Raw genomic sequence first — 12,213 nt, 5'->3', positions numbered from 1 at the left:
GCTTGTAGTACTGTATTATATCATGCATAGGACGCACTTGTTTACCCCCAATTCTCGTCTTAAAAATTGCCTGCGTCCTTTCTATGCTATTAGAATTTCATCTGTTTTTTTCCAAGTCCATTTCAGGTCGAAAATATCGGACCGGGGAAGAACGCAGTAATAGTAAGTATGTGTACTGCGTCACCCAAGAGAACAACTGACATAGGTAAAATCACGCAAGTTAACACACACAGAAATATATTAAATGTTTACTTTAAAATGATTTATTGAGAAATAAATTGAAAACAAACATGAGTGTTTACTTTTTTACAAAAGGGACGCTACTCACAAAAACTCGATGTGAGTCAGCATTTAACTGGATTGAGTTATAACGGCAGCGGAAAATCGGGAAAGGAGGTAAATATCAATTAATCGTTGTTCATGATTTTAATGTTTTGATATTTTAAAAAACATTTTGTTGTATGTTACTGTTTTAAAAAATTAATAAAGGAATGTGCTAGTAGCATTATTGTCACTATCAAATCTTTTCAAATATAAGGTGTGAAAAACACCCGCTGTCTGTCATTAGAAAAACATCAATAGAACGAACTATTGTGATGGTAATACCGTATGGTTGTTTGTTCGCACTTTACCCGTCATGCCTTCCGCTGGCAAGGATAATTACCGACACGCAATTAACAATGCCTGACATGCTTTATTCCGCGCAGCGACAAGCCTTATCAAAACAATCATCAGTTTTGATGATACACAGTTTTGCAACGGTTGACTGTCATTCAGAAGGCATGTCGAAACTATTGCAACGGTTGACTGTCATTCAGAAGGCATGTCGGAACTATTGCAACGGTTGCAACGGTTGACTGTCAGTCAGAAGGCGTATCGGGACTATTACAGCATTTGTATTAGTCTTATAATATGCGTGAATGTTCTCAAAATGTCAAGACTTATATCATTGTTCTGTACACTAAATTACCGAAATGTTAAATTACCGAAATACGACGATAATTATCGAAATACACAAGACAGTTATCGAAATATGCCATATATATACATTATTTTTTTTTACTTCAATATATGTTATAAATACTTTACCAACCTCAGTTTTTCGGCTCCGATTTTGATATTTTTCCGCTGCGTCCTATCTTATATATTAAGGGTTTTTACCCGTTTTTTTTCAACTATTTTCTTGCCTGCGTCCTATCTATGCTAGCGTCCTATACATGATATAATACGGTAATAATCTTTCAATAATATTTTCGTTTATCAAGTCGTAAAATGCTATACTTAAAAAATGACGCCACACTGATGTGAAGTCTACTTCCAGCCGCTTATTTTTATCACAGCCATCAACAGGAATAACATCAGGTGATATGCTTGTTTTGTTTTATTTGAGTTTATCAAGGTCTGCCCGCGCCCATTGGCTGCATTATGGCTTGACCCCGCCGTGACGCCATCACGACTTAAATTGTGTTTAAATGCCATAAGTGACATGAGATAGAAGTGACAGCAAATCTAGGCATTGGAAGACTTGAAGAAACAGAGTGAGATACAAGAAATCCGGGTGCGATATCCTAGCTCTTTGCGAAGAGACCTCTTGGTTCTTTAACGTGCTCGGTGTAAAGCACCGATACACGGGATACAACTTTCCTGGGTTGAACCAGTACTGAGTACACCACTTTCCCAAGCACTAACCTTTAAATGCCAAGCACCAGGCAAGGGAGCTACTTGTACCAGCTTTTAACGTCTTTCGGTATGACGCGGTCTGGGATCGAACCCACGACCTCCTGCTCCGTAAGCGGACGCTTAACCACAAGGCCACAGAGAGGGTTATATGCCTACCTGTTTATTGACAATATCACTTCTTGCTAGTGTATATAACTTTCTATGGCTTGTCACATGACAGCATCTCGACCAATAAAAAGGGTGGAAATAGAGCAAGCATACTACAATACACCATATCTACTATACCGGTGATCCCATGTCCTCATCATCCTCATCACTGGTTGAGAAGTCAGGATGTCGATCCACACGCTGTGGTAGTGGCACGTTTGTATTCACGAGATTTGGCCTCGCATTTGATGGGCTTCTGTGCGGAGAAGAACATATATGATTCAACTTTATTTACTCGATAAGTTCAAAAAGGTAGTGCAGAACAGTTTCAGAATCAAAAAAAGTGTGCTCGATCCATGATAAATCATCAACTTTATATAGAAGATAACTGTTTGTTTTCGGTATAAGATCACAATGTATTTCACCTAGATATTTCACACAAGAAGTAGCCTTTTGGTAATCATGAGGTGAAATTTATTGCAAACTTGTACTGAAACACAATTTTTCTTTGTATTATATATGCCTAAAATGATATAAAATGACAAATAATTATTGTTTGTCATTAAAGTGCCATTTATATGTGCCAAATAGTATACTCCAACACAGTTTTAAGCATTAAAATTTGTGCTGTTCTTACTTTCTTTTGACTCTCGGTGATTCTTCATTTTTCTTTTTGAAACTTCTGGTGCGTGCTGTGCTGAATATTGAGTAGGTGTCGTGCTTTTCGCCGAGGGCTCCTGAAAATACATATTTGAGATAAAATTAGGACAGTGGAGAACCGTATTATACTTAATGTATAGGACACACTTTTTAACCCCAGAATGTTGGGAGAGAAATTGCCTGTGTTGTATATATGTATTAGGTTTTGATTTAAGTTTTCTTGAGTCCATTTCAGGTATTTCAAAACTGCCTGAGTGCATTTACTCAGGAATCATTCACAACCATGGATCCAGAGCAAAAATTTGAGAGTCAGAAGCATTACTTTGTGCACAGGAAAATCAATGAGTACATGGCTGGTATTCATAAACATAAAATGAAGCACTAAAAGGGAGTTAAATTTTTCTAATAATTTATGGAGCAAGTGTTAGTAGGAGTAAATGTGGAAAAAACATATTCAAAACATTAGGACTTCATACTGACTTGAACAATGTTTTTAAAAAGATTTGAAAGTTTATTTTGAGTCAACTTTTAAAGCATAGCAATCAGGCTCATCTTTTATCACCTTTTTGGACCCTTATGCAGACAATGCGAATGTCCGTCGGACAGTCGGACATGTCCAGTATATTTTCATTTTGACCGACGAAACTTTTGTTTTGGTCGGTCACAATGTCCGGTGAAAAAATACAGTCAGCACCGTTTAATTTTCGGAAAATTTACTTTCAGTTTCTAAATAAATGTTCAGAGGTATTTTTAACTATTATATCATGATTATTCAGCGTGTTAATCCGTGTATCACTATTTTTAAATCCCGTTTCGACATGTTTCCGTAAAAGCCGATAAAACGCGTAAGGTTCCGATTTCAGCTCGTACTCTAATACTTTTATTTTACGGAAATGTTCGGAAATTACAAAATTCCGTATGTATTTATTTTCGGCGAAGTGGTTCCCGGCAATCGTGTTAATTTAAATACCGAGCTGACTTTCTTTCCGCTCTGTTTAACATTGTCAATAACAAGAACTCTACTTTCGTTTTTGCATAAATGTTGTGTCTGAGTTTGACTTGTAGTACAATTCGTTACATTTTATAACCGTACTGTATCTTTAATTTAAAGATGAATTAAAAGAGTAAGATCTAGCTGTTCCATGGGTAGACGAATGAGTTTTTTTTGGAGGCAAGGGAAGAAAAAAATTATGACATAAGATCCGAATATTGATTTTTTTACATATGTTTAGCTTTTTTTGTAATTTATTATAGTACTGTAGGACAAATCTAACCAAAAAGATCTAAACCTGTTATAATGGGGAATTACAAAACTTATTTTAAAAAGAGGCTTTAAATCAAGGTTTAGACTGAATACTGTTTGTAACATTGCGACAGGTAAAAATTTGGTGCGACAGGTAAACTTTCAGTGTTTACCTGTCGCAATGTCCTGTGAAGAAGAAAAAGTTTTCGCGTTGTCTGCCTTATGGTGATAATTTTGTTTGCCATTTGTTGTTATTATTGTAAAACACAAAAGGTTTTTAGTGATACCAAAAAACAACAACGGTACAATGTCAAATGGCACAACGGGTCTTTCAAGAAGATTGGAAAACGAAGATGATTTAGTTGGTTTTACGTTACCAATATGTTAGTTTATTTCTGGCTCATTAGCACTCAAACCTAGGCGTTCTTTTTGAACAGGATGCATAACAAAATAGTAAACTCACAGGGCTTTTTCTATAGTACCCACAGGTCCGACTATCGGACCCATTCCCAAAGCAAAATATAAGATATTTTTCCCAATTTTCATAAAAAAATCCCAATCATTTTTTTTTTTTTTTTTTTTAGAAAGTCTTTTTACATGTACTGGATCATTTTCAACATCATATCAATTATGTGATGTTAAGTTTTTTTGATAATTGAATTCGGAAATCATTGATTTTTATCACATTTAGATATCTGTATGAAATATTATCTGTCCATGATCGATTTATTGCAATAGATATTTACACCCAAGGATTGATATTTCAGCAAATTTGGGTCTTTTAAAGGGAAATAAACTAATATAAAACCATTTCCTAATTCGCTGGAGACTAGACAGCTTTTTCTTTTAACTGTAAAATTTCCCAATTTCGGCATTTTCACGACGCAAAATTTCCCAAAATGTCTAGGGTCTTCTTCCCAAATTGGGCAGAAAAAGCCCTGACTCAACTGGCATGGTCCAATGTAAGATTTTAAGTCAGCTTCTGACACCATATATAACAAGAAGGCTGATAAGCCTGTCTGGTCTACCAATGAATTAACGACATAAATTTATTACTTACCCGTTGGTTTATCAGGTCTTGGAGGAGGTATGGCAGGCCGTGACGGGGGAGGATGATCATATATTGACTGTCGACCCTCAAAAGAGTCATCAAACGAACTTTTACCAGACATATCAGTATATTCTACCTCATTGTCTGTACTGCTTGATTTACGAGCTTTCGATACAGGGCCAGTTGGCACAGTATCCATTGGAAGGTACATGTCACTTGGTTGTTCCACAACACCCTTGTGGGCATTAATGTATCTATGTTCCACAATGCCTGCATTGCAAACACTCGGAGGAGGTGGCGTAGACATTAAGAGTTTATCCGTGGAATCACCATTTGAGAGATTTGAAACACTAGGATTGTCTAAAGACTTTGGGAAATCGTACATCTCGCTGAGATCAACATTGGCCATTTCCGAAGTAGGAAGCACCATTCCCGAATGAGGAGGAGGGGCAACCACAGAGTTTATATCCACACTTTTGCCTTTTGATTTTTCTGTAAATACCTTACTGTTAGTAGGAATATTCATGTATGCCTCTTGATTACAGGCTGGAGGCTGTAAATGTCCCGGTTTTGGTGGGCGACTGGGTGGTACGGTGTGCAGCGAAATATTTTGGTTGTGACTGGGTGGGACGTCATATAAATCATCAGTGGTTAGTTCGTCATCCCCACGCATTGGCGGGACGTCGTAAGTTTGTGAAGTATGCGAATGTGAATCCATTTTTTGGCTTTCACTACTAGAGGAACGTGGTGTACTAGGGCTACTTTTGCTTGGAGGTGGAATATCGTACGGTTCCAAACTAGATGTAAGTGGCCGAGTTGGAGGAACTTTGTATAAATCTTCAGACTCGAGACTACTAGGTCTAGGAGGAATATCATACGTCGCCCTGAACACATCATTGTCAAGATTTGATGAATAACCAGGGGGAGGGGGAGCAATTTCGTCAGGCACACTATTAAGACTTTCCTGTCTGAATGTCTGTTTTGGCTTATTGCCTGAAGTGCAAGATTCAAGGGGAATGTACTCCTCTAGTTGGTTTGCAGGCTTCACAGAAGATTTTGGTTTCACATTTTTTGACACAGACGTTGTTACGGTGCGTGTCGATGGCGATGATCGCACAGCTGGAACAGTGGAGCTTAAGGTCTGCGGTTTTGTCATGATTCCAACAGCTGAGGCGGGAATACCAGACTGAGGCTGTACCGACTGTACAGAACGAGACGGGAGATTTTCACGATGTGGCGACTTTGGACTTTCTGCTTCTGCAAAATATAATAAATTCTTCAATTATAAACGAAGAAATGAAATTGATTCTTTCAGTTCTTGAATATCTGTGTATATAAAATTTATATCTTTTTCCTATTTTGTGCGTTCCAACACTAATATTTTCTGGTTTTTTTATTAATTTTTTTATGGAACTAGGGGTGTTTAAGTAAAGATTTTAATTGTTTAAAACTTTAAACTTTCAGAGTGTGATGTTACTATGGATTTAAGACTTTCAGAGTGTGATGTTACTATAATGGATTTAAGAATCTCCAAGTGTGATGTTACAATGTATTTAAGACTTTCAGAGTGTGATGTTACTATAATGGATTTAAGACTCTCCAAGTGTTATGTTACAATGGATTTAAGACTTTCAGTGATTATCTCCGTTGGCTGTCCGGATAGCTAAGTGGTTAGCGCATTCCCTTCTCACCAAGGCGACCCAGGTTCTGGCCTCGGCTCATGTGAGTTTTGTTGTTGGTCGCTAAGTCAGACAAGTGGGTTTTCTCCAGGTTCGCTGGTTTCCCCCAAAACATATGACCACACTCTGGACCAACATTATGCCAACCAGAATGACTTAGTATAAGTCAATATAACTTTCTTCACAATCGTTGTAACAGTCTTTGCCTTAAAAAATTTTCAGCACTTGTCCTTTCGGGAAAGTAATTGAAGAAAACCACTTGTCCAAAAACAGTTTTACTTGCCCAAAATAATCAATTCATGGGTAAATGTACGAAAGCCAATATTTCAATATAATAATAAAGTTCAATCAGGATTTGTGAATTGTTGCTGAAGAAATTATGAAAACAGGGATCAAAATATCGGAAAAATGCACTCGCCCTAAGGGCAACCACCTGGGAATTTTGACTTGCCCGAAACAGTGTTTACTTGTCCCAGGCTTCAGGCAACCCAGTTGCAACGAAAACTGTTGTAAAATAAATAAAGTTTAAAAAAAAGAAAAAGTTCCTAGACTGAAATTTTGAAACGGCCCCCTGAATAATTATTTTGTAAACGTATTTTATACTACATACATTGAAAAGTGTCTATATTTGTTCACTTAAGTCACATATTTTAACCACAAGATCTACGATATACTATTAAATAGGTACTTTCAAATTCTGGAAATCTTTAACTTCAAGGATGTGATAAAGTACAAATGACGTAGATATTAACCACCACATTAATAACACCTGTGTTTGAAGCCGTAGAAAACAAATGTGCAATGTTGATGTACACTGAATGATTCTCGTGTTTTTTGTCGTTCAAATATTGAATGGTGTAAAATAAAATATACACAGATAGGTACATTTGTATTCAATTTAGCAAAAACATTCAAGACATAAATAGAGGACAAAAAACAAGCAATATAACCTTATTCAGATTTTAATCCTACTATTGTATAAAATCACATTTTAAGTCTGATGTTTTTGTAAATGAAATCTATATCTTCAGTTTCTTATAATAAAAGAGCAAAAACAGAGACTAACTACAATGCACGTTATGCGTGTTCAGTTACCATCAGAATTTTTATGATTTTTGTTTTTTATTATTATACTAGGGCTTTGCTGACAATAATGTCTACGCCAACAACTGCCCCAACACCAGCAGCAACAACAGCACCAACAATAGCATCATCATCAGCACCAACTATAGCACCATCATCAGTAGCAACAACAGCATCATCATCAGCACCAACAATAGCATCCACATCAGCACCAACATTAGCACCATCATCAGCACCAAGGCTATGACAATATCATGATTTGGAAACTCTATACTTTGAAAACCAGGCAATGTAAAGACTAGCCCCAAAAACGTAAGTGAAATAATTTTTTACATTCTTAAATCAAAACCAACCTGTCTCATCTGGTTTCATTCCACAGACAGAGCACAAGTTTTGTACCCACGTCGACATTTGCTCCTCCGTTTCAGTTGCCAGAAAATACGTCCGCTCCTTACTCTTATGGGTCGTCTTTATCGCGAGCAGGTATTGAAACTGGTCGGAGTCGAGATGCTCGATAATTTCCGCACACTGTTCGAGGTCGATTGATCCCCGCACGCGTTTACAATTCTCGTCGCTGTAGTAGTTCAGGAGGTACGTGCCTGGCAGACTTTGTGCGGGCTTCGACAAAACAAAGTATCGTTTCTTCCATTTCTGAAAAATATTATTACATCCGTTTATTTCTTTGTAATGCTTTATGAGATTTGAAATAATAATTATCATTAATAATAATACTTTTGGTAAGGAAACCATCTAGTTCTGAAACATAAAACAGAAATTAATTTAATTATTTTGCACCTAGTCTTCAGCATACCATAAAACCTTTACGGAAATATTTGCTAAATTAAGCTCTTCAAACTTCAACTAAGCTTATGATGATGTTGCTATGTTGTGAATGATGAATTACAAAACAGGATTTGTAGGAAATAACAAATTTGTACTAATTCCCATTCTAACAAACCATGTTATGTTCTCTGATGCACTAATAATAAAATTTCTGACATGCTAAACTATTAGCAGTATCATGTTAGTAACCACAAGCTACTGAAAAAATACATAAATCGCACCACTCATCAAATTCTGACTCACTCAGTCAAGTAAAAGCCATGAAGACCATACAGTGACTAAATCTTTTGGGCAATAAAAACATGAACTAGGTAACATTTATTGTTAATTCAGCATATTTCATGCCAAATTAATTGTTAAGTAATTTAAGCAAATGAATAATAACTTTCTTGGTGTTAGGCAGGAATAGCTCAACTCGAGCCAGCAAACGTGTGCAAACCACTAAATAACGCACTTCATAAAACCAATTAATGACATAAATGAAAATTTGGCAGTTGCTTTAGTCAGATTTAGCTTTCTGAACTATTAAATCACAATCCCATTTGCAGGAGACATGAGCGTCAACACTAATTTTTATTGGGCTTAAACAAATTTCATTTCAACTCCAAATCAGCATACATAATTTATATTCTCATTTTTTTTTCTTTTCTTAATTGGAAATTTGTAAAGTGAAGCTAGCTTACAGTAGTTCATTTTTTTATCAATTTATTTTGTGAATGATTACCAGATAAATTTGATTTGTTTTCTCTTTTTCATCTCAATTTAAAAGGCAATGATAATCACATCATAAAAACAACAATTTTGCTAATAATAATTTAGAAACACATGAACCCCATTTTTATATAATTTTGTAGTTAAGACCTCTCTTTTTTTTCTACCTGAATATTATTCAAAAGTACACATGTATCATGTAAGACAAACTACTAATTCATTCTACCTCAACTTAATCAGAAGTTCACTCTTGTTATGTAAGACAAACTACAAGTTATTTTTTTTTTCTTGGAAACAAATGATTTCTTGGAAAACATACACTACATTAATGACCAAAATACTGCTTGGATAATGCTTATTACTCAAGTTTGAATTATAATACCAGGAATAGCTGTTTGTCATCATGAATCATAGAGGGTAATTTTGGACCTAGGAAGGATTTACAACAGTGCAGTAAACTACATACTTCTGAAATATTTCTCCTATGTATGAAATAACCTCCTAGAACTCATGGTGGAATAGAAATACATAATTATCTCCCTTTGGTTCTCATGAACGGTTACAAAATACCATCACACAAATTATGAGAAGGCTAGGAGATTTTCACCATTATTCAATGACCAAAAACCATGCAAAATTTTTAAATGATAAAAGTTATATAAAGCCAGAATTTGCTAGAAAACGCTTTTCTTTAAAACCCAACTAAAAAAGATTGCCTTCGCTGCTACTATTTCAACCTACATTTCCATCCAGTGAAATCACTTCCATACGGACCATGCTTAATCATTAAGAATTTACAATATATTAAAGTGACCATAAATAAATTGCTAGATTTTCATCTCCACCCCACAGCTCTTTGATCTCAGCCGCCCCTTCAATTTTATTGACTCAAAAAAATTACTCAATAATTTGAACTCAAGGTCCGTTTTTGCTGATCTGTCCCGGCAACAACATTCATTCATACAAATAGTGTTGATGTTAAACAATCACATGTAAAAAAGGATGATTATTATGTTTGTGTTCGTGGTTCGTCTAAAAAAACACACATGTATATGGTCCCTTAAGTGATAAGAAAGAGCATGAACACATATTCAACAGTGAAAGTCATCTAAGAAGAATAAATAAAAAAATGTCACCCTCCCCCCACCCCGCTCACATTCAAAATAAAATTGGATGAAAATCGAGCAATGATTTCAAATTGGCCTAACATACATTATGTCATAATATGGTTCACCACCTGCTGAACACAGGTTACAACTCAGGACATTCAGAACATAAAAAATTAATGACACTCCACTTGCTATGCTCTTAAAAATATTAATCCTTAAGATTTTACCTAATATGTTCTTAAACTATTACTTAGACAAAAAAAACACAGCCAGTTTAATTAACAAGAGCATCTCCTGCACACTTGAGATTACAAAATCTTTGGGTTTGTCTGATGGTACCAAGTATCTGTAAGGCCAAACAAAGAAGCTATTTGTTTTCACTAAATTCTCCAAAAAAATAGGGTAGGTAGGTATAGGCAGACCTTTTTTTGAGATGATTCTCATCTGATTCTGTACCAAACCGACTTATATTGGTGTATGGGGTATATAACTATTGCAGAAAATTTTAAATATAAAATGGTCTCATTCTAACAATAATTGTTCACTAAAAACATCCTCCTTTTTAGTAAAGTTCAAAAAATTCCACACTACGGCAAAAAATGCAGGGTCAGGAGGAAAAAATCGGGTCGGCCCAGTTAGTGGAAACTAACATTTTTTTCTTATGCCTAATTGACAGTACCATGCATCCATCTGCCAGTGCAGAGAGTTAACAACCACAGGAAATAGATGAAACCACACAGCACTTGTAGAACAATGCAGCCACCACCCTGATATTCCAAGTATCTTTAGAATGACTGATGCATCCTTTCAAGATGTCACTCAAGATTCCTGTATAATATTTACTTACTTGCCCACGGAAGATTCCTTTCATTAAAACCGTTTTGTTTTTCACAGGAGAGTGGCCACATGAGCAGCCACTAAGTTATATATTCATTCATTATGTCAATTTATAGTTAAAGGCCTATATATCTTATGAGGCTTAGGGATAGAGGAGCGAAAAGGATATCTTAAAGGCACACAGTATAAGTTAATGCCAAAAATATTATTTCTGAATTTTGATGCAATATCATGTTTAAATTATTTGACTTCGATGATCCATTTTTTTTAAAAATAAAGCCTAAATTAAAAAAATGTTTTTAATTAGTAGCAACGTGGCCACAAAATTCCAAGTTGAAATAGTGCCAAAATATTGCTAATGTTTTGACAGTATTTTTGCATCAACCTATTTTGTGGGCCTTTAAAGGGTCTAGATACCAGATCGTCCAAAACTCGGCAAATACAGTATTTCCCCAAAACAATCCTAGAATTGTCAATGCAGCTATAGTAGCAGGCCAATAATGTAGATCACTTCACATGGTTTAAATAATAAACGCAACAATCATGTTGCCGTCTCATCTGTGTTTCCTCGTTTCAAATAGTGCATAATGATGGTTTCCGAGTTTAAATCATATCTGTTCATGAGTGCAGATAAATATATTGACACTGTTTTTTAACTTACTGGGACTTACGTGGTAGACAAGCCTAATGAATTTTGAATTGGAAAAATGCACAAAAACTGCGAAAGATGCATGTGTATTAAGCAATGTGATTCATCAGTAAGTAAGATTCAATGTGTTGTATACAACAATGACAATTTTTTAAAAGTTTTTGACAATTTTCTTTTTTTCTTGCTATTGTATCATCTGATGTCTAAGTCCCTTTAATATAGAAAAGGGCCTCATTAAAATTGCAACAACAAAAAGGTGCATACAGAATACAAATTAATATACAAAAGTGAATAAAAAATACAAAAACATATACAACAATTGTGACAACTTCCAAGTACTTGTGTGATAAATAATTTATTCAAATTCAATTTATGAGTTTATTGTACATACTTCTTGAAAATCTCATATCCTAACCAGCACCAGGACAAAATATTTCACAATATTCTGTGAGTCATTAATGGGGTTATTTTTCCACTTTTAATATAACTGAATTTAAGTACTTGTAATCAAGATATAATTT

At 35.2% G+C, this 12,213-nt stretch overlaps 2 protein-coding genes across 9 annotated transcripts in view; one reads left to right on the top strand and one right to left on the bottom strand.

Moving 5' to 3' along the window:
• The window catches only part of LOC128228277 (GRB2-associated-binding protein 1-like), a 45,692-nt gene that overhangs the window by 7,781 nt on the left and 25,698 nt on the right, over positions 1 to 12,213 (bottom strand). For 7 of the 8 annotated variants that reach the window (XM_052939487.1, XM_052939488.1, XM_052939490.1 and 4 more), the window contains 4 exons: positions 7,897 to 8,194; positions 4,791 to 6,038; positions 2,465 to 2,564; positions 1,966 to 2,083 (listed from right to left, as the gene is read on the bottom strand). In XM_052939487.1, coding sequence (XP_052795447.1) covers positions 1,966 to 2,083; positions 2,465 to 2,564; positions 4,791 to 6,038; positions 7,897 to 8,194 — 1,764 coding nt within the window. Of the gene's footprint in view, positions 1 to 1,965; positions 2,084 to 2,464; positions 2,565 to 4,790; positions 6,039 to 7,896; positions 8,195 to 12,083; positions 12,186 to 12,213 lie in introns of those variants that run through there. The other variant, XM_052939495.1, reaches the window with a different exon arrangement.
• Positions 11,651 to 12,213, top strand: part of LOC128228276 (calpain-15-like) — a 67,123-nt gene continuing 66,560 nt past the window's right edge. Inside the window, exon 1 of the mRNA XM_052939481.1 lies at positions 11,651 to 11,801. The gene's annotated coding sequence lies outside the window, so the exon portion shown is untranslated. The remainder of the gene's footprint in view (positions 11,802 to 12,213) is intronic.

This window comes from Mya arenaria, chromosome 3 (assembly GCF_026914265.1).
Source record: "Mya arenaria isolate MELC-2E11 chromosome 3, ASM2691426v1".
Classification (NCBI taxonomy): domain Eukaryota; kingdom Metazoa; phylum Mollusca; class Bivalvia; order Myida; family Myidae; genus Mya; species Mya arenaria.
The sequence above is the reverse complement of the archived record's forward strand: the minus strand, read 5'-3'. Positions and strand labels throughout refer to the sequence as shown.